The 26,032-nt window shown below is 37.6% G+C and overlaps 3 protein-coding genes and 1 long non-coding RNA gene across 4 annotated transcripts; all 4 read left to right on the top strand.

Moving 5' to 3' along the window:
• On the top strand, positions 1–3,636 carry LOC109845783 (two-component response regulator-like APRR5). The gene is made up of 5 exons (XM_020415054.1): positions 1–140; positions 2,198–2,289; positions 3,190–3,351; positions 3,457–3,587; positions 3,631–3,636. Exons 1-5 carry the CDS (start codon positions 1–3, stop codon positions 3,634–3,636), a joined length of 531 nt encoding a protein of 176 aa, XP_020270643.1.
• LOC109844391 lies at positions 4,635–5,275 on the top strand. The gene is made up of 3 exons (XR_002248011.1): positions 4,635–4,724; positions 4,941–5,092; positions 5,184–5,275. It is a non-coding gene; the product is annotated as an uncharacterized LOC109844391 (long non-coding RNA).
• Positions 7,144–7,653, top strand: LOC109844956. Its single transcript, XM_020414142.1, has one exon. The coding sequence runs from the start codon at positions 7,187–7,189 to the stop codon at positions 7,631–7,633; it is 447 nt and encodes a 148-aa protein (XP_020269731.1). The 5' UTR covers positions 7,144–7,186; the 3' UTR covers positions 7,634–7,653.
• On the top strand, positions 11,757–12,377 carry LOC109845782 (glutathione S-transferase T3-like). Its single transcript, XM_020415053.1, has 2 exons — positions 11,757–11,963; positions 12,045–12,377. The coding sequence occupies exons 1-2, from the start codon at positions 11,757–11,759 to the stop codon at positions 12,375–12,377; spliced, it is 540 nt and encodes a 179-aa protein (XP_020270642.1).

The raw sequence follows: 26,032 nt of genomic DNA, 5'->3' as shown, positions 1-26,032 counted from the left end.
ATGGCCACTGAAAATGATCAGGCCCTAGGAAGGTCATGGAAGGCGAAGGTGAGGACGGTGGTCATAGAGTCGGAGATTGGGGACGTGATCAGGCCCGAGGGCGGGGACGTCTGGGATGGGGCTGACTTCCACCAGACCTGGTACTATACCGAGGACAACAACAGGGGGCCCAACGGCGACCCCAGACATCCTTCGCCTCGGCCGACTCCACTCCCCCATCACCGCCCAGAACTAACACAGTTCGACCCCTGATTTTACCCAACTCAGCAGGACCCCGGGAGTCATCTTGGAAACAGCTCATGAACGCGGGTTCAACGAGAAACACGGCCTGGTGGGACCTGCGAGCTGATGGGGCCCAAGCTTTGGTCCAAGGCGCCGTCGTTCTCCCCTTTCTGAGTTACGGAATCTCTTTGCCCAAATCAATGCCTTAATCAAGATAGTGCTCTTGTTTTCTTGTAATTTATGAAGGGAATCGATATTGGGTTTTTGTAGTTTTTCTCTTTCATTTAATTGAAATGGGATCTCTTTGGATTCTTGAACAACGGTTTGGGTTTTTCTTTAATGCCTTTTTCTTGTGATTAAAAGTCGACTAAAGTCGACTAAAGAATCTAAGAAGTTGTGAATTTAAAAAACGGACAAGGAAAATTAGAACTAAACACGAACTGTGTATTAGAACTAAACACGAACTGTGTTAGTTCTAACTCGGTACATGTTTGTTCTAACATGAACTGTGTTAGTTCTAACTCGGTTCATGTTAGTTCTAGCTGTGTATTAGAGCTAAACATGAACTGTGTTAGTTCTAACTCGGTTCATGTTAGTTCTAACACAAACTATGTTAGTTCTAACTTAGTTCATGTTAGTTCTACTTGTGTATTTGAACTAACACCAAAACCCACACACACCCCTACACCCACCACGGCCCCACCCTGCAGTCGAACCGCTCCATCGAGGTCGTCGCCGACATCAAACTCAACCACAACGACATCGCCGGGTACCTTCCCGAGGAGCTCAACCTCCTGAGGGACCTGCGGCACGATCCCTTGGACCTTCGAGAGGATGAGGTTACCCTTCAAGCTCAACCTGAGCAACAATCGGTTCGCCAGTAAGTTCCCTAGGGTCGAGTCACATACATCACTATGAATTAATTCGAGAGGTTCGGAGTTTCTAGTTATAAACTTGAAAGGTTTTTTAGTGTGTTCCCTTTATTAGTGTGTTTCTCTTGAACACATATTTCACACTTAGATGAGGGATCAAGAGAAGATTTGGAAATAAGGTTCAATTTAATCATTCTCTGTAAGGTTTGGAAATTGACATATCCAAGTCGTTGATACGAGTCGCCGTGCGAGCACCCTTGATCGTGGAATTATCAAGAGTGGGTTGCGAAGAAAATAACAGAAGAATACACAAAGGAGTTGATTTAGGCAAAGGAAAATACCTTCTCTAGATTATGAGAATTAATAGATTATAAATCTCTCTCTCACAATCTCTCTAGATCAAAGAACAACCTCCCTGATCTCTTTTCTGATTACAATTTGGTTTGTCAACCCTAGGAAAGTCGTGTTTCTATTTATATCAAATAAAAATCCTAAATAGTGTAGGAAACTAGGCCCATGCCCAAAACTACGTCGCGGTCGACCGCGATGGTCGACCGGGAAAGTATCACGGTCGACCGTGGCTGATTCGCGGTCGATCGAACCAAAACCCGAGAACAGTTTTGATTACAGTCATAGCGCGGTTGACCGAGATCTTGCGGTCGACCGCAACAGTCGACCGCCTTCAGATCCAGCTCCTCCTGAGCTTCATGCATGTTCGCGATCGACCGTGGCTAATTCGCGGTCAACCGCAGAAGAACCAGCAGCCTTCTTCCTGTTATTTCTTGCACTCTTTGACGTTGCCGCCCCTGACGACTTCTTCAATGTCTCTATTCTTAAGATACCATAAGAATCGTCTATCCTCACACTCCTGATGAGGATCGTTAAGTTCCCGAAGTAAGGAAGAAGATATACATGTATCAGTCATCCATGCCAAACATTACAAGACTCAATAATTTGTGCAACAGAAGACTCGGGAATTTTATTAGAATTGGAATTGATTACATTGAGTTTGAAAAGATCATTACAGATAAAACTTTTTCCAATGAATACATTATTCTTGGTAATCACAAACTTATTTGATTCCTTTATAATCCTAAAGCCAGCTCTAAGAAGAAGAGATTCACTGATCAAGTTGCGATAGAGAGAAGGAACATGATGAACGCCTTGCAGATTCAGAGCTTTTCTAGAGGTCATGGTAAGCTCTATACATCCACTTCCCGATATTTGTTTGGTGGAGTCATCTGCTAAGCTTATACTTCCTCCACATGAAACCTAATAAGTTAAAAACTAAGAGCAATCATTACAAACATGAATATTCACTCCGGAATCTAAGTACCAGTCTGTGGAAGAAGTAAGGGAATTAACAAGATAAGATGATGAGGCTAACTTGAAGGAAGTTGGATTCTCTTCAATCATATTAACTTTGTTGGATCCATTTCCTTTAGGAGCAGCTTTGGCCGGTTCCTACTTCCGAAAGAAACAGTTGGGAGCCAGGTGGTTGGTTCTACCATAAACATAGCAGAAATTTCCATCAGACTTATGCCTAGAAGGATTGGGATTGGATTTGAATGAAGATTTGTTGAAGGATTGCTGGTTTTTCTTGAATTTTTTCTTTTTCGGTTGAATTTGGATCACATCAACTGAGATCGCAGTTTAACTTCCCCTAAAAAAGAGTAAATTTTGAGTTGAATTTTTTTAAATAAAAATTATTAACTGACTCAGTGAGTACAGTTGAGGAAAGTACTGAGTCCTTCCTGAAGTTGCCCAGATTGTCATGTGATCCTTTTTTCTGAAAATTGGATTGTAGAAAGTAAAGGTTTTAGTTCAGGGACGAGAGATTCTAATGAGTTGAAGGTTGTTTTGGCATCTCAAAGATAAATATTTTGGCATTTCAAAGGTAAATATGCAACCTATCTATGTTTTAGCATCCCATATATAATAGTTTCCCCAAGATTATGGTTTCCCAAGTATCTGCAACTATAAAACTATATATCAGCACCATACCTTCCATCTTAATTAGGTAAAATTGTCTGTGCATTTGTGTTACTTAATTTCTGACTATATTTTATCTATACTGCATTTTCTTTTTCTGCAGTGGTTGCAGTATCTGATGGTCAAAAAACGTGGGAGATAGTAAGGGAAAGGCCTGGTAGTATCAATGTAGTTCTCGTTGAAGTTGAGGTCCCGTCGATCTCGGGAACTAGCCTCCTTTCCATGATAATGGATCATGAGGGCTGCAAGCACATTCCTGTGATAAGTATGATACCATGTCTCTTGAAATTATTCCAAGAGAAACATATACTTGCTGGTGTTCTGCAATCTCATCTTTTTGTGTGTGTGTGTGTGTGTGTCATATATGCAGTGATGTCCTTCAATAACTCTGTCAACATAGTTTTCAACTGCATGCTGAAAGGCGCGGCAGACTTCCTCATGAAGCCTGTCCGTAAAAATGAGCTGAGGAACTTGTGGCAGCACGTTTGGAGGAGACAAACTGTATGTTGCCTTCAACCTTCAACCTTATGTGTAACTATTTTAGGGATAATTGCACTTAAGACCCCAGTGACAGTGTCAGGAATTCAAAATAGTGGTGTCGCAGTATATATAAAAGACGATATTACTAATTTTCTCTCATATAAATACATAATAGGAAAACTTAATAATAAGATACAGAAGATATATTTAACTTTAATGAGATATATTCTCAAAAAGTACAACTACATTGTTGCAATTCACCCCCAAGTGTCATCATATTATGAAATTGTTGCATTATAGCCTCTTTCGAAATACTACTACATACATATTTTTCAATATTAGTTGCTGAGTCATTGTTCATCCATTGATCTCACATTCAATTTCGCATATGATTCTTTATAATTTCTGTTGTAACGACCTCTCTCTGTAGCTTCATAAACACCAGGCGATAGACCTACACCTACTTAATTGTTCATTTTACATTCTTAAAATGGGTTCTTGGGATTGGGTCATCGAAGGCTTGGCCCATTAGGGGTGATTCTCAAATGAACTACTACTCACTACTTACTTCTAGTGTAGTGTCATTAATAAGTGATAATCTGGTTTATACTAGGTTATTTTTTGATATAAGGTGGTATCACTTGATACCATCCTCTATAGGGTATCTCCGCGGGTGATAGGCCCCCTCTAGTATTGTTGCAGATATTAGTCCCCCCACCCCCACCCCCACCCCCACCCCCACCCACAAAAAAAAAGCACGCCACGTTAAATCCTCTCGATTCTTTTACACTCGGACTCATTATTTACGTCGAGGATATAAGAGTTGAAAAAAGGGACCATCTGGAACAAAACAATGAAACTACAATACCCGCAAGTTCAAAATAGTTATACTACAGGGGATGCATCCGCAATTGAGCCCTAACTATTAAGTAAACTCATGAAGTACTTATCGCTCTTGTTATATTTTGGTATTGCTAATCACCGTCTTTTATAACTTTTCCAGTTAAATGATGGCATTGGCAATAAAGGTGTTCACCAAGATGATAATGCAATGAAAACATTTGAAGATAATCCTCGAAAAGCAAAGCAACTAGTGGTGGATCAGTACCTCCAATGCATATCAATAAAGAAGACGGTGAGAAAGGGAGTGATGCCAAAGTAAGTTCTCTCAATTTTGTTATTTTACAAGGAAATAGCTTCCACACATAAGCTTGTTTTCCACATAAATATATATTGTTAGAAGAAACAATGACTTTGAGTAAAAGCTAAGCTTTGATTAGAAAGTACGGGACAGAGTTTGTTATGTTTGATACACTGCTCCTAATTAGCTTATTCTTTCGTGTCATGTTTCTGATTAGTTATATTGTAGTGCAGAGTTCTTGTACAAAGTCAGATGTGGAAGTAGAGAGCGTGTGCAAACAAAGTAACATATATAGAGCCTCAGCGGAGAACATGCAAGGATTCTTCTCATATAATTGAGACTATATGTCAGAATGATGAATGAAAGTTTGGATGAAATGCTGAAGGTACTGTTCTTCATATATTTCCTGTCAATATTTTATATTACCATTGCTATTTACAAAATTTAATGTGTGGCATTTGTTATGTTGGTTTCAGAATTTGCACCTCTCAATGGGGCATGCGTCACAAATGATCAATTGATCGTAGAAGAGTAATCTTGTGCGCTCGTAGATACTGCAACTCAAAAGCAACTCATCAATTTGATCAGCACAATAGATAATCAGCAAGGTTGTAGTTATGAGCCAAGGGAAAATAGTGCAAAAAATGATAACCTTTATTATACTCAAGAAGTTGTATCGCTGTAGTTATGAGCCAAGGGAAAATAGTGCAAAAAATGATAACCTTTATTATACTCAAGAAGTTGTATCGTGTGATGAGGAGTTCAGCTGCAGCCCACTTTATTATACTCAAGAAGTTGTATCGTGTGATGAGGAGTTCAGCTGCAGCCCAGATTCTACACCTTTACAGGAGCTGTCATTGAGTAGATACAATCATAGTCAAGTTGAAAAGAAAGAGAAGAATGAATGCAGGATTCTGAACCATTCGAGTTCTTCAGCCTTTTCACTGTGAGTGCAGTTTTATTTGTATAAGTATTCATTTACATGTTTAGAGATGTTTTATTTTACTAAAATTTAGTTTTTTACTAATATTCAAGTAATATAGTGGGTTAATTTGCATTTTATTTTTATAACTACACGGTCATGGTCCTCAGATGCAAACATATCACTGCAACTCTACAAATCTCTTTGAATAATTGGGATACTTATTGATTTCATTGATATATTTGGAATATATTTTTCTTCCTGCAGGTATGATAGCAGGATACCAGTATCTACTTTTCTAGAAACTAGCAACTTAGAAACTCAGTATGAAGAAAATTACAGTCCTTTGGTGATGCTGGTGCTGGTGATGACGATGATTAGAGATGAAAGATTGTCTTTCCTAAACTTTTATTTTAATTTGTTTTAGATAGTTTCATGTATTTTTCTTTGGAACAATTAGGATATTAACTCTTGTTATTAGTATTGAATATTTGAGGATGATGGAATTTTATTTATTGATGTTATTAATGAATGAAATTTTTATTTTTCCTCTTATTCATTATTGGGTATTTTTAATATATTTTTATTGTGAATCTTAGTGTCAGGTTGAGAATAATATGATAGTTGCCTATGAATGGAAAATTTATTATTAATGTATATTAGAAATTTGTAGTCTACAATGACGGTTTTATAAATCGTATTTTGTTCATCAACGAAAGGAAATCACCGTCGTTGATGGGGTTACTAATTACCCATTATGATGATTTTTTACGACGGTATCCAACCGTCATTAATTAGTCTTCAACGATGGGAAAATATCCCCGTAACTAATGATAACGATGGAAAAATATCTCCGTAACTAATGGTAACGACGGAAAAATATCCCGTCACTTATGGTAACGACGGGAAAATATCTCCGTCATTGATGGTAACGACGGTAATAATTACCGTAGTAAATATAAATGACGGTAATATGATCCATCGTTATAGACTCTATAACGACGGGTAGTATATCCCTTCGTGACCCTTTAGCGAAGAGGGCTTCAACAACGGGTGACGAAGGGATTTTTTCCCGTCGTTAACATACAATAACGAAGGTTTTCATATCTTTAACGAAGGGAAACCCCTTCGTTAAAGATGTAATTTCTTGTAGTGTCAAGAGTTTCTATGGTAGATAGAAGACCTAAAGTGGTGAGCTAGTATGTCATCTAATTAGCCCACCATTTATAGTTAACACCGGCGAACTTCTCAGATTTGACACTCTTGGAATGATCAGAGTTATATATATAATCGTCAAAAATATTAATCTTTGTCTATAGTGGTCATCTTCCTTCAAAGATTTTCTAGTATAGATATGATTAAAAATACATATAATTAGAACCAATATCACGACATTGAAAGCTACTTTTTAGGAGTACCTACCTTCACTTTAACTACAGTTGCCTCCAAATACAAAATACTCGTTTCGTAATCGTTTCCCAATTAACTGCCATCAAAAGCCTATAAATAGAGACCAAAGTGACCCCAAAGCTCTCCCATGATGTACCCAAAATTGAAATGGACGCAACTCTCTTTTCCTTCTCTTCCTCCATTCGATCTGCTAAACTCTCCACAAACCCGACCCGTTACCCAACCGTATCGAATCAGTTCCACCTCCGGAAGAATCTGGTAAAGGTCCGATCCGCTTCGAAACAAGACGGATATGGATATGAATACGGATTGGTCGACCAGAACATGATAGTTCTCCGGAAACGGATGGAGGAGCTGCGGATGACCGAAAGACTAGACCAGGATCCGACTGAGGAGTGGACGGAGTGGGAGAAGAACTATTATCGGAGCTGTTACGTGTCGGATGTTTGCCAAGCTGTCGGGTTGATCCAAATGTTCGCGATGAGCGTGAGGCCAGGTGTCGCATTGGGATTGGTGGGCCTGATTCTTTTGAGTGTGCCAGTTTCTGTGATTTTGATTGCGATTCATTTGTGTAAACTCAGGGTTGCTTATTAATTGAGATTTTGCTTTACGAAGCGGAAATAATTTTTATTATGCATAATCTATCTTGTTTTTTCTTGATTTAATTATGTGGGAAATGTTTGTGTTTTGATAAATTTGACCAATTCGGTAAGAATAAAGTCTTAGAGCATCTCCAACAGCTTCTCCATTTTCTACTTTTGGAGAATTTAGTTAGATTTTTGGTCTAACAGATTCTTCATCTCATTCCCCAAAATAGGGATGGAGGAGAAAAAATGGGGAAGCTTCCCCAAATCTGCAGCATTCTCCAAATTTTTAGATGAAAAAAAAGATTCTTCAAAATGGGAAAGTTGTTGGAGTTTGTGTAAAAATAATTTGGAGAATATGACTTTTGCTTTCCTATTTTGGAGAAAATTTTGAAGAAGCTGTTGGAGATGCCATTAGCACCTAAATTTTGTTATAGCGTAATCTTATATTCTTTTCCTTCCCATATTCGACTAAATTCATGAAATTAAGAAGTGCAGAGAGGGAGTATTTATTGAACCGTTGTTAAAAAAATTTATATCAAAAAAGTTTGCTGGTAAAAAAAGTTAAAGTTTGAAAAAATTTTAGAGTGTATTTTGCAATTTACCTCAAAGAGCTTATTCTCTGGGCTCAATGTGGCAAGACCGGGATAAAGGGACATGATTGACTAGTTGATACACATAATTAGATCTGTCATAGTAAAGCTCAAGCTAATAAATTTCACAAAACCCCCTCTTAGTGAGGTTGATTTTCAGATAATCCCAGTAAACTTTAAGCAAGTAACCTAATGCCCCTTAAGTTATTGGAGTTTCGTACGTTAAGACCCCTCAAACATTAATTTCACCACCCAAAAAAAAAAACTTCGTTAGATGTACTGGCAAAAAAAAAATATCTAATCAGTAAATTAAATCATTAACTATTTTAGTAAATTTCTAAATTGTACAAACTCAAGGGCGTATTGTTGAAACTTACCTTGAAATTATTAATAGGAAGGAAAGGGATTTTGTCCATCGATCAAAGAAACTTTGATCATTTCAACGTACGTGATTTTTCACACGCATGGTCAGATCTGACATCACTAACTAGAAAGGGTTCGTACATGATTTTTGTAAAGGTCAGTGGGGTATAAATCATCTCACAGGCGGCCAAACATAAAGGGGGTTGCGTGAAATTTTACCCAAGCGCATCACGAAAATATACCAACCGCAAAGTTAAAAATACTGTAGACGTATCCTTTTCTGATCTTATCCTATTCTCACTAGTGGAAAGCAAGAAGATTTATGCGAATATTTACTGTGGTTATTATGTACGAAGTGGGGGGACAGGGACCAGATAATTTCGAGTCTTTACGGTTTCAAAACTTGCCATCATATCCAACATCTAGAGAGTGCTTGCGGTAGACACTGTTCCCCTTGACTTGCAATTAATCGCTGTCTTTAGAGCTCCTTTTGATGTAAAGCGAGTCTCTTGCATATCCACCGACTACAGTGTTTTCTTTCGAAGGATATTTCCCTTTTTGAGCCGCCGTTGTTGAAAATATTTCAGGTTCCATGCAAACCTGCCCTCCAGAACAAACTGTTGCAGATCCGCGAGGTAAAGAGCAGCTCCAACGGGGCTGCAAAATGGACGGGGCTGCAAAACTCCATTTTGCAGCCCCGAAGCCCTCCAATTGGGCTGCATCTCCGGCTGCATTTTACAGCCGGAGAAAATGGGGCTGCATTTATGCAGCCTCTACCCTCATTTTGCAGTTTGCTGCAAATGAACTATGCATTTTTCTTAAATGCCAAGTTTGCCCTTTTTTTTATTTATAAACCAATACTTATTACATCCATATCCTTTTTAATTAGTAACTACTAATTTAAAATCAACATAAGTTTGTTTCTACTAATTATTGTTAAATAAAAATTTTACAGTTGGAAATGTTTATCGATACCTTCAAAATGAGACTAATATTGAATAATATTAATTGAAATATAAAATTTCAAGAACCAAGTAATTAAAAATGAAAAGTCATTATTTTATTATTAAAAAAAGATACATCGCTTCATTTCCATGTCTTTCCCACAAATGTTCAATCAATGCATTTCGAAGTGCAAAATGAGCTTCTTTGTTTTTCAATCTCTTATGTCGAGCAAGGAACCGTTGGAATCGTTCAATTTCCGTTATCTCCATATTTTCAGCATTCGGAATTGATTGTGGAGTTGAAATGACAACATCTTCTTGCTCGTCGCGTTCATCTTCGACAATCATATTGTGCATTATAATACAAGCAGTCATGATATCATGCAGAGTTCGTTTATCCCAAAAACGGGTTGGCCCCTTGATGATAACAAATCGTGATTGGAGAACACCAAATGCCCGCTCCACATCTTTTCGACATGCTTCTTGCATCATAGCAAAATATTGTTTTTTTATCATCGGAATTAGAAATGGTCAGAACAAGTGTTGGCTATTTCGGATATATGTCATCGGCCAAATAATAACCGACATCATAATTTTTTCCGTGAATTGTGTAATGAGCAGGAGGAGCAATACCTTGTGATAGATTGTCGAACAAATTAGACGACTGCAATACATTAATATTGTTATTGGATCCTGGTAAGCCAAAGTATGCATATCATATCCATAGATCATATGATGCTACTGCCTCAAGAATAATGGTTGGACCTCCATGACGGCCTCAGTATTGTCTTGGTCATGCTGTTAGACAATTTTTCCATTGCCAATGCATATTGTCTAGACTTCCTAACATTCCTGGAAAACCTCTTTCTTCGCCCTTTTGCAATAACCTTGCAACATCGTCGACATTGGGGGTCCTTAGATATTCATCTCCATATACAATTGCTCTACAAAATCTCTTTAAACATATAATTGTAGTTGACTCACCGCTCCTAACATATTCATCAGTACTATCTGCTGATGTTCCATACGCCAACATGTGAAATGCCAATGTAACTTTTTGTAAAGTTGATAGCCCAAGTTTGCTGACACCATCCATCTTCTGTACAGAGAAGTTGTCATGCTCACGTACCGCCTCGACTATACGAAGGAATAAACTCCTGTGCATCCGGAACCTTCTACGGAATAGGTTTGCACCATATGTAGGGTCATCAAAAAAATAGTCATGGTAAAGTCAAGAATTACCTTCTTCCCTCCCGCGATTGATCACCAAATGACCAGGAACTGAGCCAATACGCTTTGGCCGCTCTACCTCTTGAGAGAGATAAGTCATTATTTTATTATTAGAGGTATATACGCGAGCTAAGAGTTCATCTTCCTTCTCCCATTGTGTCATATCTTCCTCCCAATCTTTAATGTATTGAGAAAATATTTCGTCGTCAGAAGAAGAAAAAGAAGGTAGATGTGACGGTCCGGCTCCATAGTTCATTGATGAAGAAGTTATTTATAGAAATAAAAATATAAGTTGTGAGTTGTTTAGAGATGGATGTAATGTCATTATATAATATTCCTCCCCACATAGGATTCTTTTCAGTATTGGATTCTCTCCAGCATTGGATTATCTTTGTGTTGGATTCTCCCCCACATTGGATTCCTTCCGTGTTGGAGACTCCCCATATTGGATTCCTTTCGTATTGGAGACTCCTCATATTGGATTCTCCTGATGTTGGAGACTCCCTACATTGGATTCTCGATGTTAGAGACTCCCCATGTTGGATTCTTCTGGTGTTGGAGACTCCCCACATTAGATTCTCCTAGTGTTGAAGACTCTCCACATTGGATTCCTGGTGTTAGAGACTCCCCATATTAGATTCTCGGTATTAGAGACTCCCCATGTTGGATTCTTCTGGTGTTGGAGACTACCCACATTGGATTCTCCTAGTGTTGGAGACTACCCACATTGGATTCCTGGTATTGGAGACTCCCCATATTGGATTCTCCTGGTGTTGGAGACTCCCCACATCTGATCCCTATATAATACTTGAATAATTTTTATATATCCACCACAACTCTTCTTATTCTATATTCATAACTCTTTACATTCCTCCATCATAATAGTATCATCCTCAACAATGTTATCTCCTTAGATTATGGCATCTAGTCACGGAAAATCTTTTTACAAGAAGAAGACCAAATTTTATGCGCTACGTGGCTCGAAATTTCTCAAGACCCAGTCATGGGTTCTAATCAAAAGAAGGACAAGCTGTGGGAACGAATTTCTGCTTTATTTCATGAAAGGATTTCTAATATTGGTAATTCTCAAAGGACTCTGAAGTCTCTCTCATGCCGATTGCAATTAATTATGAAGGCTATCAGTAAATTTCGAGGATGCATTAGACAAGTCGAGCGCCTGAATCCAAGCGGTGCTTCTGAGCTTGACATTGTAAGTATTTTGAATAACATAAATCTTGATTATCATCTATTATCTTGTTATTAATAAATGTTTCTTCCTCTCTTGTGGTAGAATAAACGTACTAGGATAATATTTGCAGAAGATCCAGAAGAGAGAAAGGGGTTTCTATTTGATCATGTTTGGTCAATTTTAAAAGATGCAGAGAAATGGGCAAATATAAGTGTCAGATCGCCTGCAACTTTCAAAAATTTAAAGTCCCGCTCATCTCAGGGATTAGGTTCAAGTTCTTATGTCGTCGACTTAAATGACGATAATGAGGGATATACTCATAATGACGATAATATGATAACAAGTCGACCGACAGGAAGGAAGAAAGAGAAGATGAGGAGGCGACAAGCATCTGAAAAGAACCTCGACTTTGAAACTCTCAATAAAAGCAATTAAGAAATTGTCGATATTTAAAAAAAAGAGTCATGTACAACGAGAAAATGATAGAATGACAATGCACCAGATTATGATGTTAAGGGTTGCAAACGATAAGAAAAAATTAGATCTGCAAAGGGAACGACAGGAAAGTAAAATTATGTTAATTAATCTTGATACTATTACTGATCCTTCAGAACGCGAGTATTTTCAAATTAAAAAACAAGAGATTTTAAATAGAAACACAACTAGAGGTTCTTCATCTGATATTCCTAATCCTAAATATAGTTATGCAGGAAGTCAATACGGAATACCTGACTACAGAAGCGGTGGATATGGAGGAAATGACCTATCCGATTTTTAGTTTTTCTCATATACTTTATTTTTCTATGTAATGCCGCTGAATGTAATATATAAAATTTCATCCTTCGGAGTAGTTATGAAGGTTGTTCCAAATATTATGCTATATTTTCTGGTTTTTAAAATTTGAAGGCTCTTATCTATGTCTTATAATCAATTTATTAAAGATAATTAATTTTATTTAAATAATGAGTATATTATATATTATAATTTTAGTATTACTTTATAATATATTTTATATTTTAAATTAATTCATATAATTTTTTTAATATTTTATATTTTTATATTTTTAAATACATTTAAAGTATTATAAAAGTAATCAATTGAAAATATAAATGGAGCTTCATATAGAGGGTGGTGGTTGGAGTACCCACCCCCCTCTAAAAAAGAATATTCAAGAGAATATTCTTTGGGGAGGCTGCATTTTGCAGCCTCCCCATTGGAGTTGCTCTGAAGAACGGAGAGGGAGAAAAACAGTGAAACACTTACAAAGATGAGGAAGTTTGATTAGGTTTAGCAATCAATGTGATTAATTATTTACGTACTACCACACGACGGCGGAAGCGTGTGTACAAACCAAACGAGTCGTCGAGCAATGAGAGGAGAACAACTAACGAGTGCAATTCACAAAAGAACGGCCAAAATCACACAGAAACACAGAGATTTACGTGGTTAGGCAAATTGATGTTGGATATCTTAACCCCAAGATATGTTTGTTTTGATAATAACAAATATTATATGTTGTGTGTATTTTGTGCTAACATATATTTTGTAGTATCAGAGCAAAATCAACAATGATATTCAAAGAGATACTCAAGACACAAGGCAATACAAGGAAGTTGAAGTTGATACAAGGCTAATTAGAGATGAAAGAAATCAAGATGCTTCAATGATATAATTGTATTTTGGGTTTTCTTTCATTGGGTAGAATCTTTGTTAAAATTCTTGATCAGCTAAACACTCATAATTTCATAGAAATAATATTAGATTTTATTAACCCTGATTAATAGACTAATAGAAAGTCTAATAGACTAATTCTGCCAAAATTAGTAATTTCCTTTATCTTATTATCAGTAGTCGACTACTCTCCTTAATAGTCGACTACTCATTCTCAGTTTCAACTTACAAAAACTTAAGTTTTACAATACAGTCGACTAATGTCTTTAGTAGTAGACTACTAACCTGTTTCTTGACTTCACAGAGTCTAAATAGACTCAGTGTAGTCGACTACTAAGCCTTGTAGTCGACTACAAAGACAGTTTTTCTAATTGTTCCTAAATAGACTCAGTGTAGTCGACTACTAAGCCTTGTAGTCGACTACAAAGACAGTTTTTCTAATTGTTCTGAATTTGAATTAGTGATCATTTATAGCCAGCCTTGTAGTCGACTACAAAGACAGTTTTTCTAATTGTTCTGAATTTGAATTAGTGATCATTTATAGCCATTTGTAAACATTAATTTGGTTTAAATTTTGAATATTTCTAAGGCTATAAATAGGTTAGAACATCAGAATTTGATGAGTGACATTAGTACATACAAGATTCAAATTTTGATCAAATTCATTTTCTCTTTATGCAAATTCTCATTTAAATTGTCAAGAAAAAAATTCTGAGATTGCCTTTGTTCTCCATTATTACTAGAAATTGTTTAGGCAATTTTCCAGAGAGTTTAAATTCCTAAGCCACAGCTGCACTTCACATTCACATCAATGCTTATAGGATCAGTTTTGTACTTTGCTTCAAAGGAAGGTTATCTCTGGTTAGAGAGATAAGATCTCTTGGTTTAGAGATTGGTTGTAATTAGCATGGTCTTGTCAATTTGTCAGTATCTATGTTGCCATAGATTAGCGATCCTACAATTGGTATTAGAGAGAGGTGAAAGATGGCAACAACAACATCACAATTCAAGGAAGGACACTCAACATAACGACCTCCGCTCTTTGATGGTTCCAACTACAACTATTGGAAGTTCAGAATGAAGATCTATCTACAATCCATCGACTACGAGTTATGGAACATCGTTGAGTCACCGCATGAGAATCCAACCACACCATATGCTGAATGGACTCGAGTTCAAAAGAATGCTGCAAATCAGAACTCTAAGGCAATGGACGCTTTATTTTGTGCATTGGACAAGAATGAATTCACCCGCGTGTCTACTTCCACTTCAGCCCATCAAATTTGGCATACATTAGAGGTAACACGCGAAGGTACAAATAAAGTTAAAGAATCTAAAATCTCTGTTCTTGTACACAAGTTTGAATTATTCAAAATGAAGGAACATGAGACGATCTCTGAAAAGATCACAAGATTCACCGACATCACTAACTCTCTAATTTCTCTTGGAAAAGAATATACACAATTGGAGATAGTGAAAAAAGTACTTTGTGCACTCACACCGAAATGGGAGAAGAAGACGATAGCAATTGAGGAAGCCAATGATCTCTCAACACTCACTCTAGAAAATCTCGTTGGGAATCTAATGCTATATGAAGTACAACTTCAAGATAGAAGGAAGAGAGAACAACCAGAGAAGAAACTATTTGCTTTCAATACTTCATCCGACACAGACAATTCAGATGATGATGATGAAGACATTGACGCACTTTTAAGGAAATTTAAAAAGTTCCTTATACAAAGTAAGTATAAAAAAGTTAAAGATACTAACGATAATATTATTTGTTATAAGTGTAACAAAATAGGTCATATGAAGAAACATTGTCCTCTTCTCAAGTCCAAATTCAAGAACAAATCTGAACATTTCAAGAAGAAGAAGAAAGGATTGGCAGTCAATTGGGATGACAGCGATGCATCTTCATCCAATGAAGAAGAAGAAACGGACAAGGAAGTGACAAACATGTGTTTTATGGCTCTAGAAGATGAGGTATGTGATAATTTTAATAAAGATGAATTATTGAATGCTTTCAATGAATTGTTTTTCAGATTTAAAAAGGAAAAAGTGAAAAACAAGTTTTTGAAAAAGGAAAATGAGAAATTATTTGAAGAAAATTCTTTTCTTAAAATAGAAATATCTTCTTTAAATTCTCGTATTTCAAATTTGAAAAATAATATTGCATCTTTTAAAATCAAGTATGAAGATAATTTGAAAAATGTTTCAAATTTCAATAAAGGAAAAGAGAATTTGAATGACATATTATCTCACCAACGGCTTTCTAATAATTATTTTGGACTTGGATTTGTTAAAAAAAACAATAGTTTGAAGACTAATTTATATAAGAATAGTCATTCATTTGCAAAGAATATACATGCTAGGAATAAATATATTTGGGTTCCTAAACATTTGAATTCTCATAATAAGGATGTTTATACTGAATCCTACATGAATGATGTTTGTTATTCTAAAGATTATTTGTATACTAACAAATGGAAACCAAATTCCAAATGGGTTTGGATTTTCAAAGGCTAATCCTTTCGGACTCAAATAAAAGTGGGTACCACAAGAAAATTGTTTATATTTCAGGTACTCAAAAGGGTAAAGGATACAAGATATGCCTATATATATCTTGTGAAAATGACGAAGGAATTATGAAAAATGTGAAAAATAACCCAAAACAGACTCCACCACACCCTGGTGTGGTGTCTGTCATGGGTGTGGCAGAATCTGTCCTGTCTGTCATGGGTATGGTGTCTGCCACACCCTGGTGTGACAGAATCTGTCCTGTTTGTCATGGGTGTGGTGTGTGCCACAGCAGGGTGTGGCAGACTCGTTTTTAGAATCCTAATCTATTTGGGATTGTATTTTGTTATAAATAGAACCATGTTTTTTAGGGTTTTTTAAAGAGAGAAAAGGAGAGAATTAGCATTGTTTTGAGTACTTTGAGAGGGAGATATTGTGAGGGAGTTGAGAGCTTTAGTTAGGGTTATATTTGAGTAATTTTGTGAGTTGTAACCCATTGTATTTCTCATCCATATAGCGAAATCTCTCCATCCTCTCCCCGTGGACGTAGGCAATTGCCGAACCACGTAAATTCCTGTGCTTGTTTGTGATTTTGGTCGTTATTTTGTGAATTGCACTCGTGTTTGGTTTTGGTTTTCTTCTCTCATCGCTCACCGACTCGTTTGATTGTCGAGCACGCTTCTGCACGGTGCGCAACAAGTGGTATCAGAGCTCAGATTTTAAATCTAGGGTTTTGGATTAGGTAGAGGAAGATTCAGTTGGAAGCTTGGTTCTTGGAGTTCTAGGCTTTGGTGGAGTTAGGGTTTAAAGTTGCGGAGGAAGATTCAGTTGGAAGCTTGGTTCTTGGAGTTCTAGGCTTTGGTGGAGTTAGGGTTTAAAGTTGCCGTTGAAGATCTCGCTTTCCTCGTGTGGTTAGGAGTTCTATTTGGAATCCAATATAGGGTTCAGTTGAGTAACTTCTAAATTCTATAAAGTTTGAATCTTTCTTTGTAATTTGGAGTTTGTGATTATGGGTGAAGAAGTTAGTGAAAGCAGCAAGATGACGAATACAGTTCATGTGAGTTTTCAGAACACTAAGATTAGTGTAGTGAAATATGACGGCAAAATTAATTTTGGTTTGTGGATGAGTGACGTACAAGATGCGCTCAATGCTCAAAATTTAGAGGAGACCATCATGATCGATGTGAGGCCACCTAAATATGAAGAGGCGGTATGGGAAAAGATAAATAGGAACGCTTGTGGGGTGATCAGGTTATGTTTGGAACAGGAGCTGAAATATGATGTGATTGGGGTGACGTCTGCGATGAAGATGTGGGAAATTCTCAACAATAAGTATCTTACGAAGAGTGTTGAGAATAGGTTGCATTTGCTACGTAGGTTATTCAGATTCTAGATGTCCCGAGGCACCTCACTAGCGGCTCATGTGAACAACTACACTAAGTTATTATCGGACTTGGCGAATGTGGATGAGAAGATCACGGATAAGTACAAGGCTATTATTCTTTTAGGCTCCTTACCGGATGAGGAGTATGATACCTTCGTGATTACTTTACTGAACAGGAGATCTTCTATCACTTATAGTGAAGTGACTAACGCATTGACGAACTACGATTTGAGGAGGAAGGATAAGGAGACTTCCCGCGCTAGTACTTCAGGAGAGGCATTGTCGACGAGAGGTAGAAGCTCATATCCGAAAGGTGGTAATAGAGGAAGGTCAAAGTTAAGAAACCACCACCAATTAGCAAAGAACCAATGTGCATTCTGTAAGGAGCAGGAACATTGGAAGAGAGACTGCCCAAAGGTCAAAGAAAAGGAGAATAGCAAGAATAAGGGCCTGAATGCCAATAAGGTGAATGTTGCGAAAGGCAATGATTCCGATGATTCGAGCTTTTCTCTTTTGATTACTCCGGAGGTGAACCATTTGGATGCATCGGATTGGATGCTTGATTCTGGCGCTACTTATCATGTGACCCCTAGGCGAGATTGATTTTCATCGTTTGAGAGACTCGATGGGGGTGTTGTTGTCATGGGAAATGATCAATCCTGTGGTATTTGTGGGATAGGTACTGTGAGGATTCGGATGCACGATGGAGTAGTCCGTGAGTTGAAGAAGGTGAGATTCGTTCCTCAACTAAAGAAGAGTCTTATCTCAGTTGGAGCTTTGGAGGCTAAGAGATTCAGGGTGACCTTTGAGGACGCTGTAGCGAAGGTTACTAAGGGATCTTTGATGGTGATGAAGGGAGTCCGCAGTTGAAATTTATACTATCTGAAGGGGAGCACCGATCGAGATTGGCCAGGTTGCTTCGGCTACTTCAGAGGCGGACATGAGTAGGCTTTGGCATTACATGTTAGGGCACATGGGAGAGAAGTCACTGCAGGCTTTGTGCAAGCAGGGGCTATTGAAGGGAGCCAAGAGTGGTAAAGTGGAATTCTGTGAGCACTGTGTTCTTGGCAAGAAGACAAAGGTGAAGTTCGAGACGGCCATTCATAGGACGAGGGACATCTTGGACTACGTGCACACAGATGTTTGGGGTCCCACCAAGACTGCATCACTTGGTGGTCGATATTGGTTCGCCACGTTTGTTGATGACTATTCTAGACGTTGTTGGGTGTACACCATGACAAAGAAGAGTGAAGTCCTAGATATATTTGTGGAGTGGAAGAAGAGATTAGAACTACAGACAGAGAGAAAGATCAAGATATTGAGATCCGACAACGACGGCGAGTATATTTCAGACCCCTTTCAGCAGCTATGTCGAGACGAGGGCATAGAGAGGCACTTCACAGTTAGTCATACACCACAGCAGAATGGGGTGGCTGAGAGGTTAAATCGGTCTTTGCTGGAGAAGATTCGATGTTTATTAGCGCATAGTGGTTTGGAGAAGATCTTTTGGGCTGAGCCACTTTCATATGCGAGCCACCTCATTAATAGGCTGCATTCATCTGCGATTAAGGGGAATACCCCTATGGAGATGTGGTCGGGAGAGACAGTACATAACTATGACCAGCTTAAGGTATTTGGTTACCCTGCATATTATCATATTAGAACTGATAAGTTGGAACCTCGAGCTAGGAAGGCCATATTTGTAGGATTCAAGTGTGGTATCAAGGGATACAAGCTTTGAGATCCAGTTGATAAGAAGATTGTGCTGAGTAGGGACGTCACATTTGATGAGGCTTCTATCTTGAAGCTTCCCAGCTCTCATCAGGTGGAGAGCGACCCGACAAAGGAGATATCGCAGGTGGTGGAGATTGATGCAGCTCCACAGTGTCCAGATGGTGCAGTATCCATTAGAGTGCCGACTGAGGTGACTGATGTGCAGGATCAGGGACCGACGGCTCAGGTTCAGGATTCTATTGCGGTTCGGAGACAGAGGAGAGACATACGGGTGCCAGCACGGTATGCCGACACCGTTGCATATATACTTCCGGTGGAGAGTATCGATGAGATGATACCTACTACTTTCAGAGAGGTCGACCAGAGTTCAGAGGCTGGTTCGTGGTAGGTAGCTATGCAAAAGGAGATGGAGTCTCTTCATAAGAACGATACATGGGAGCTTGTTGAGCTTCCAAAGGGGCGGAAGGCGATTGAGTACAAGTGGGTGTACACGAAGGAGGGCATTAAGAGCATTCCATTGAGGTTCAAAGCTAGGTTGGTTGCGAAGGGCTATGCACAGGAGGAAGGTATTGACTATAATGAGGTTTTCTCTCCGGTGGTGAAGCATTCTTCGATTCGGATTTTGCTAGCTTTGGTGGCACAGTATGGTTTAGAGTTAGATCAGTTGGATGTGAAGACGACATTTCTTCATGGTAATCTTGATGAAGAAATATATATGACTCAGCCATTGGGATTCCGAGCTGCAGGGAAAGATAAGTTGGTTTGCAGGTTAAATAAATCGCTATACGGTTTGAAGCAGTCTCCTCGACAGTGGTATAGGCGATTTGATGGTTTTATGATTGGTCATTCGTACACTCAGAGCCAGTTTGATCCTTACGTATATTTTCGCAAGTTGAGAGGAGGTGCGTACATCTATTTGTTATTTTATATCGATGACATATCGGTTGCCTCTACTTCTAGGTCGGCTATAGATGAGTTAAAAGTTCAGCTTTCAAATGAGTTTGAGATGAAGGACTTGGGTGAGGCCAAACGCATTTTGGGAATGGAGATCGGCAGAGACAAGAAGAAGGGCAGAATTTGTTCGACACCGGTGGCTTATTTGAAGAAGGTTCTACAGCGATTTCATGTTAGCATGGATACGAAGCCAGTTAGTGTACCATTGGGAGCCCATTTGACGCTTTTAACTGGTCTTTCACCGAAGTCAGTTGAAGATCAAGAGTTGATGTCGAAGACTCCATATGCGAGTGCGGTTGGGAGCTTGATGTATGCGATGGTATGTACTAGGCCGGATTTATCACAGGCGGTGAGCATGGTATCGAGATACATGCATGATCCAGGAGTGGGTCATTGGGACGCCGTGAGATGGATTTTGAGGTACATTCGAGGTACGCTCAATGTTGGTTTGGTTTATGAGCGGGATACTACAGGTGGGCAGTTGTGCATTGGCTATATTGATTCGGATTATGCCGGGGATTTGGATGAGCACCGGTCTACTACGGGGTATATGTTTACTTTGACCCGTGCGCCGGTGTGTTGGAGATGCACCTTACAATCTACGGTGGCTTTGTCTACGACGGAGGCAGAGTATATGGCGGTTACGAAGGCTGTGAAGGAGGCTATTTAGCTTCGAGGACTTTTGGAGTAACTTGGTATATAGCAGCGGTCCGTCACCATTCATTGTGATAGCATGAGTGCTATCTATTTGACGAAGAATCAGGTTTTTCATGCGAGGACGAAGCACGTTGACGTTCGTTATCACTTTGTTCGGGAAGTTCTTCAATATGGCGATGCGGAGATTGTGAAAGTCCACACGAAGGATAATCCGACGGATATGCTCACTAAAGTGATTCCGAGCAACAAGTTTGATCATTGTCGAAACTTGTTGCACATTCGTGATTGTTGAGGCCGTTGACGGCCATTTGGATGAACTACAGGCGACTTGATCCCTTCGGAGAAGGGGGTACGTAGGCAACCACATTGGTACAGCCGAGTTTGGAGAGACGAGACATTGATGCTCATGTTGGTGTCGGCTCAGTGTTGGGAACACTTCGCCGAGGTGGAGAATTGTGAAAACGGCGAAGGAATTGTGAAAAACGTGAAAAATAACCCAAAACAGACTCCACCACACCCTGATGTTGTGTCTGCCATGGGTGTGACAGAATCTGCCCTGTCTGCCATGGGTGTGGTGTCTGCCACACCCTGGTGTGGCAGAATCTACCCTGTTTGTCATGGGTGTGGTGTGTGCCACACCAGGGTATGGCAAACTCGTTTTTAGAATTCTAATCTATTTGAGATTGTGTTTTGTTATAAATAGAACCACGTTTTTTAGGGTTTCTTAAGGAGAGAAAAGGAGAGAATTAGCATTGTTTTAAGCACTTTGAGAGGGAGATATTGTGAGGGAGTTGAGAGCTTTGGTTAGGGTTATATTTGAGTGATTTTGAGTTGTAACCCATTGTATTTCTCCTCTATATAGTAAAATCTCCTCATCCTCTCCCCGTGGACATAGGCAATTGCCGAACCACGTAAATTCTTGTGTTTGTTTGTGATTTTGGTCGTTATTTTGTGAATTACACTCGTGTTTGGTTTTGGTTTTCTTCTCTCATCGCTCACCGACTTGTTTGGTTGTCGAGCACGCTTCCGCACGGCGTTTTTGTTACCCTACAAATTAGGTTACAAACGAATACCCCGAAATATAAAAACCATCAACAAACCACAAGTTGAAATCAGGCTTTAAGCAAATTTTTTATTCCTTTTTTCTCATTCTATATTTCTACATTCTTGTATTAGAATGTCTCAAACATAAATCAGACTTGAATAAATATATTTTTTTATTCAAATATAAGATATTACATGGACGATTTAAATATATACATACATATTAGTATTCAAATAAAAATATTGTAAGAACAATATAACAGTCCAGACACTATTACTAGATACAACTACATCATTCATTTTAATAAACTGGAAGTGTATTCAATTATAATTTCTCAGGAACCCACGCTCACAATTTTAAAATAGCAAAACTAGAAGGCTCCCAAAAATAAGAAGAAAAATAAGTTACTCACATACTTTCATATTAATTTTTGCCTCAGCAAAACCTACAAAATATCAAAACTTCCTCATCCCTTCGAACGTAACTTACTTCAAATATTATCTTTCAAACGTAACCTACACCAAAAATTATCTTATGATAGCAATCTAAACAAACATACAAAATCTATGCCAAATAACAAACATTTAATAACATCATTCTGAAGAACAATTTTTTTTCACAAGCAGTCCTGCGGAATATAAACTTGCTATATATGTCATATCACAAGCTAATAACAGCCGGACCACATTAATTAGTAACAAAAAAGCACTTCAACAAAATCTCAAACAAAAGATGCACGAGTGAAGGTCTCGCTTACATGCAAAATGACAATTCATGGATCTTAGACTCGATACCTGGATTAACTAAAAAAATTAGAGAATTTTAAAGAAAGGACAATTCAAAACTTTTTATACAAAGCATATACACAAATAATAAGAGCATATTCAGAAATTAGAAACCATTAAAATGATTATGAACCGATAGCACTCAATGATGCAAGAAAATAAGTGGCAAATGAGTGATATATTACTGATTTTACGCAATTGTAAGTGTACTTGATTACAATTTTACTCTCCAGTATGCACGTTCACAATTCTAATCTGAAAATTAGGAAATTTATAAGATCCCTATAAATCAGAACAAAAAAAAGAACTTAAAATCAAAGCTCAATATGAAGTTCCATTCCGAAAAGTTCCACTAAATGCTTTCATATAATTTTTGCCTTTCCAAAATCTAAAAATTATTAAAACAACGTCATCCATTCGAACATAACTTACTCCAAATATTACCTTACTATAGTAATTGGACATATATACAAAATCTATGACAAACAACACATACTTCACTATTTTATCCATATCAAATAACATCATTCTCAAACATCACATTTTTTTAATTTGCAGTCCCGCAGACTGTATATTTGCTTGATAACATCGCGAGCAAATAACTGTCAAACCACATTAATTAGCAAAAAATAGCAGTAAAACAAAATGTCAAAAAAAGCACAAGTAGGCATTTCGCATACATGCCACACGACAATTCATGGATATTGATGATGATTCAAAATTATGCAAAAACAAAAAAACTAAAACACCATAATTTTACGGTACTCTAACAAGATATATACTACACACATACAATACAACAAAAAAATTTCTAAACAAACTCATTCATAAATTTTTTTCTAAAACTAGACCCCCCTAGAGTTCTATTTACAAAATCCATTTTGTCTTAATCATGTTTCTAAATAGTCGGGGTTAGCATCGGGATTGTGACTATTTAGTGCATAGAATATTAGGGTTTAATGTTATAACTAGGGGTTTACAACCTCCTAAATAGTCAGCGTTGGCAACCCCGATTATTTAAAAACCGGGTTAAAATAAAATAGGTCTATTTTTGTAAATAAAACTCAAGGGGGACTATTTTTAGGAAAAAAATATGAATAGGTTTATTTAGAAAATTTCTTCTACAATACAGTATATGGAAAATAACAAGATAAAAAAACACGTAAGCAACAAACAAATCAGCAAGTAGATCATCCGTGTAAAAAGATAATAATGTCACTCTTGAAAAATAAAAATAGAAAATACATCATTACATCACAAGATTTCAAGATCTATAGCAGATCTAACAAACACCAAAGAAATAAAGTACTTGCCAGATATAGACCACAGAGGTGTGAGCAGACTGGAATAAAGCAATACCAATGCCAGCAGTAGCAAGTAATAACAACAATGAAAGCAACAGCACAACCACTAGCTACTACCTCATCTTAAAATTTAAGAAATAACAACTGTAAAAAAAAAATTTAAAGAAAAAATTAGAAAGATTAATGTGTAGAGCTCCCTTCAATCCAAAGAAGGGTAAAAAAAGGTTAATGAAGCTCCTGAGGGCATCTCCAACCCAGCACCAAAATAGTGCAAACAGTGCTTTTTGTTGCACTGTTCATTTTCCAACCCAGCCCTATTTTCTGCGTCATTTTGATGTAGTTGAACAGTGCTACACCAAATATGGTGTTGTACTGTTCATCCGTCTCGTTACTGTTTATTTTTTTAAAAAAAATTTAAATATTTATTTTTACCTCTTAATTAATATAAAAATAGATAAAAGGAAATAAACTGAGAATAATGGTATGCACAAAAGAGAGACTGAGAAACCTTGTATAACAACACCGTGGTGAGCTTACCGCTCCCAAAGGGCCACCAATCTCCCAACGGTAATATATTACCAACGGGAAGAAATTCAAAGAACGACACAGTAAAAAATAGTTATTAATCAGTCACAGTAACCATGGGTGCTCCTATATAGTAGTGATGCCTAATGAATGCTTCATTGCAACAAAGTCATTTGCTACTCCAACCTAAGCCTCCTCAAATTGCTGCATCTTTTACAAATAAATTCCCAAAGGGCCTTCTTCGCTTGCTAAGCCGAGCCATGGCTGCATCCCAAAGATCTCAGAATAAATCTCCTGAGGTAACTTGCTTTTGTAATATACCAACACCATTGAAGCTGTGCAAAATTGGTTCGAACAAGGACAAATACTTTTGGGGTTGTGCCAAATACCCACATAGATCATGCAAATTCTTTAGGTGTGCCGAACATGAGCATGAAAATCAAAAAGGGTGAAGCCAAAAAAGATGAAGCCTCTCTTCAATCAGTTTCAGAATTAAAAGAGCTGGAAACAAAGCATTTGCGAAAAGAATTGAAGCATGCAATTCAACAAGTTGATTACTTGAAGAAATGTGTTGTTGCCTTAGGGGTATTTAGTATTTTCCTTGTTTTTGTAAACATTATAATCTACACTTTGAAAATATAATGCATAATTCTTCAAAAGTCTGGTTTGAAAATATAATGCAATTCAACAAGTCTGGTTTTTGTAAACATTGCTACTCCAATACTTCACAACCAAGTAAATGTCAGTACATCCAAGCAAACCCATATAGCACATACCCTCAGTCATTGAGACGTAAAAGCGAAAAACTCAATGTCTTGTGAAGTACCAAAGAAACAATAACCAAGTATCTGAAAACACATGGAAGCCAAAAAATATTGTCCCAGTTTGTTGATGCATAAAAATATTTTATCAAAAAGTTAGTAGCGCAAGCATGATAATGCAGTTGCGAGAAGGATAAGCAATTGTGCTCAGGTATACATCTGCTTCATCATATATTCATCACCAGCAAATAATTGCTTGACAATGTTGACTGCATTCCACATATTAATAATTCTCAGCTCGACAATTTGCCAGTTCGGACAATTGTCACAATCTTATTGTTCCAATGAATAACATAATTAAGTAAAACTCCAATCCAATTGTTCCAATAAATAACACCATAAAGTAAAATCTCTAAAATTATCTCACTTACCCCAAAATTACACCAACCACTAACACCACCCCTAAAAATAATACAAGTGAGGCACTTTCGCAGTTTCACTTCTTACTTTCGGATAACTAATTGAAACCACTTACCCCAAAATTACACCAACCAATAACCCTCCTAAAAACAATACAAGTGAGTTACTTTCGCACTTTCACTTCTTACTTTTGGGTAACAAATACAATTAGATTCAATTTCAAACTGGATTATCAGAAAACATACTAGAAAATTTTGAAGAACAATTCACTCTTTTGACAAGGCATAAATACGAAAAAGAGTGAAGCATATTCAAAAATTAAAATCCAAA

This window comes from Asparagus officinalis, chromosome 6 (genome assembly GCF_001876935.1).
Source record: "Asparagus officinalis chromosome 6, Aspof.V1, whole genome shotgun sequence".
Taxonomy (NCBI): Eukaryota; Viridiplantae; Streptophyta; class Magnoliopsida; order Asparagales; family Asparagaceae; genus Asparagus; species Asparagus officinalis.
This window is presented reverse-complemented; position numbering and strand designations above follow the sequence as displayed.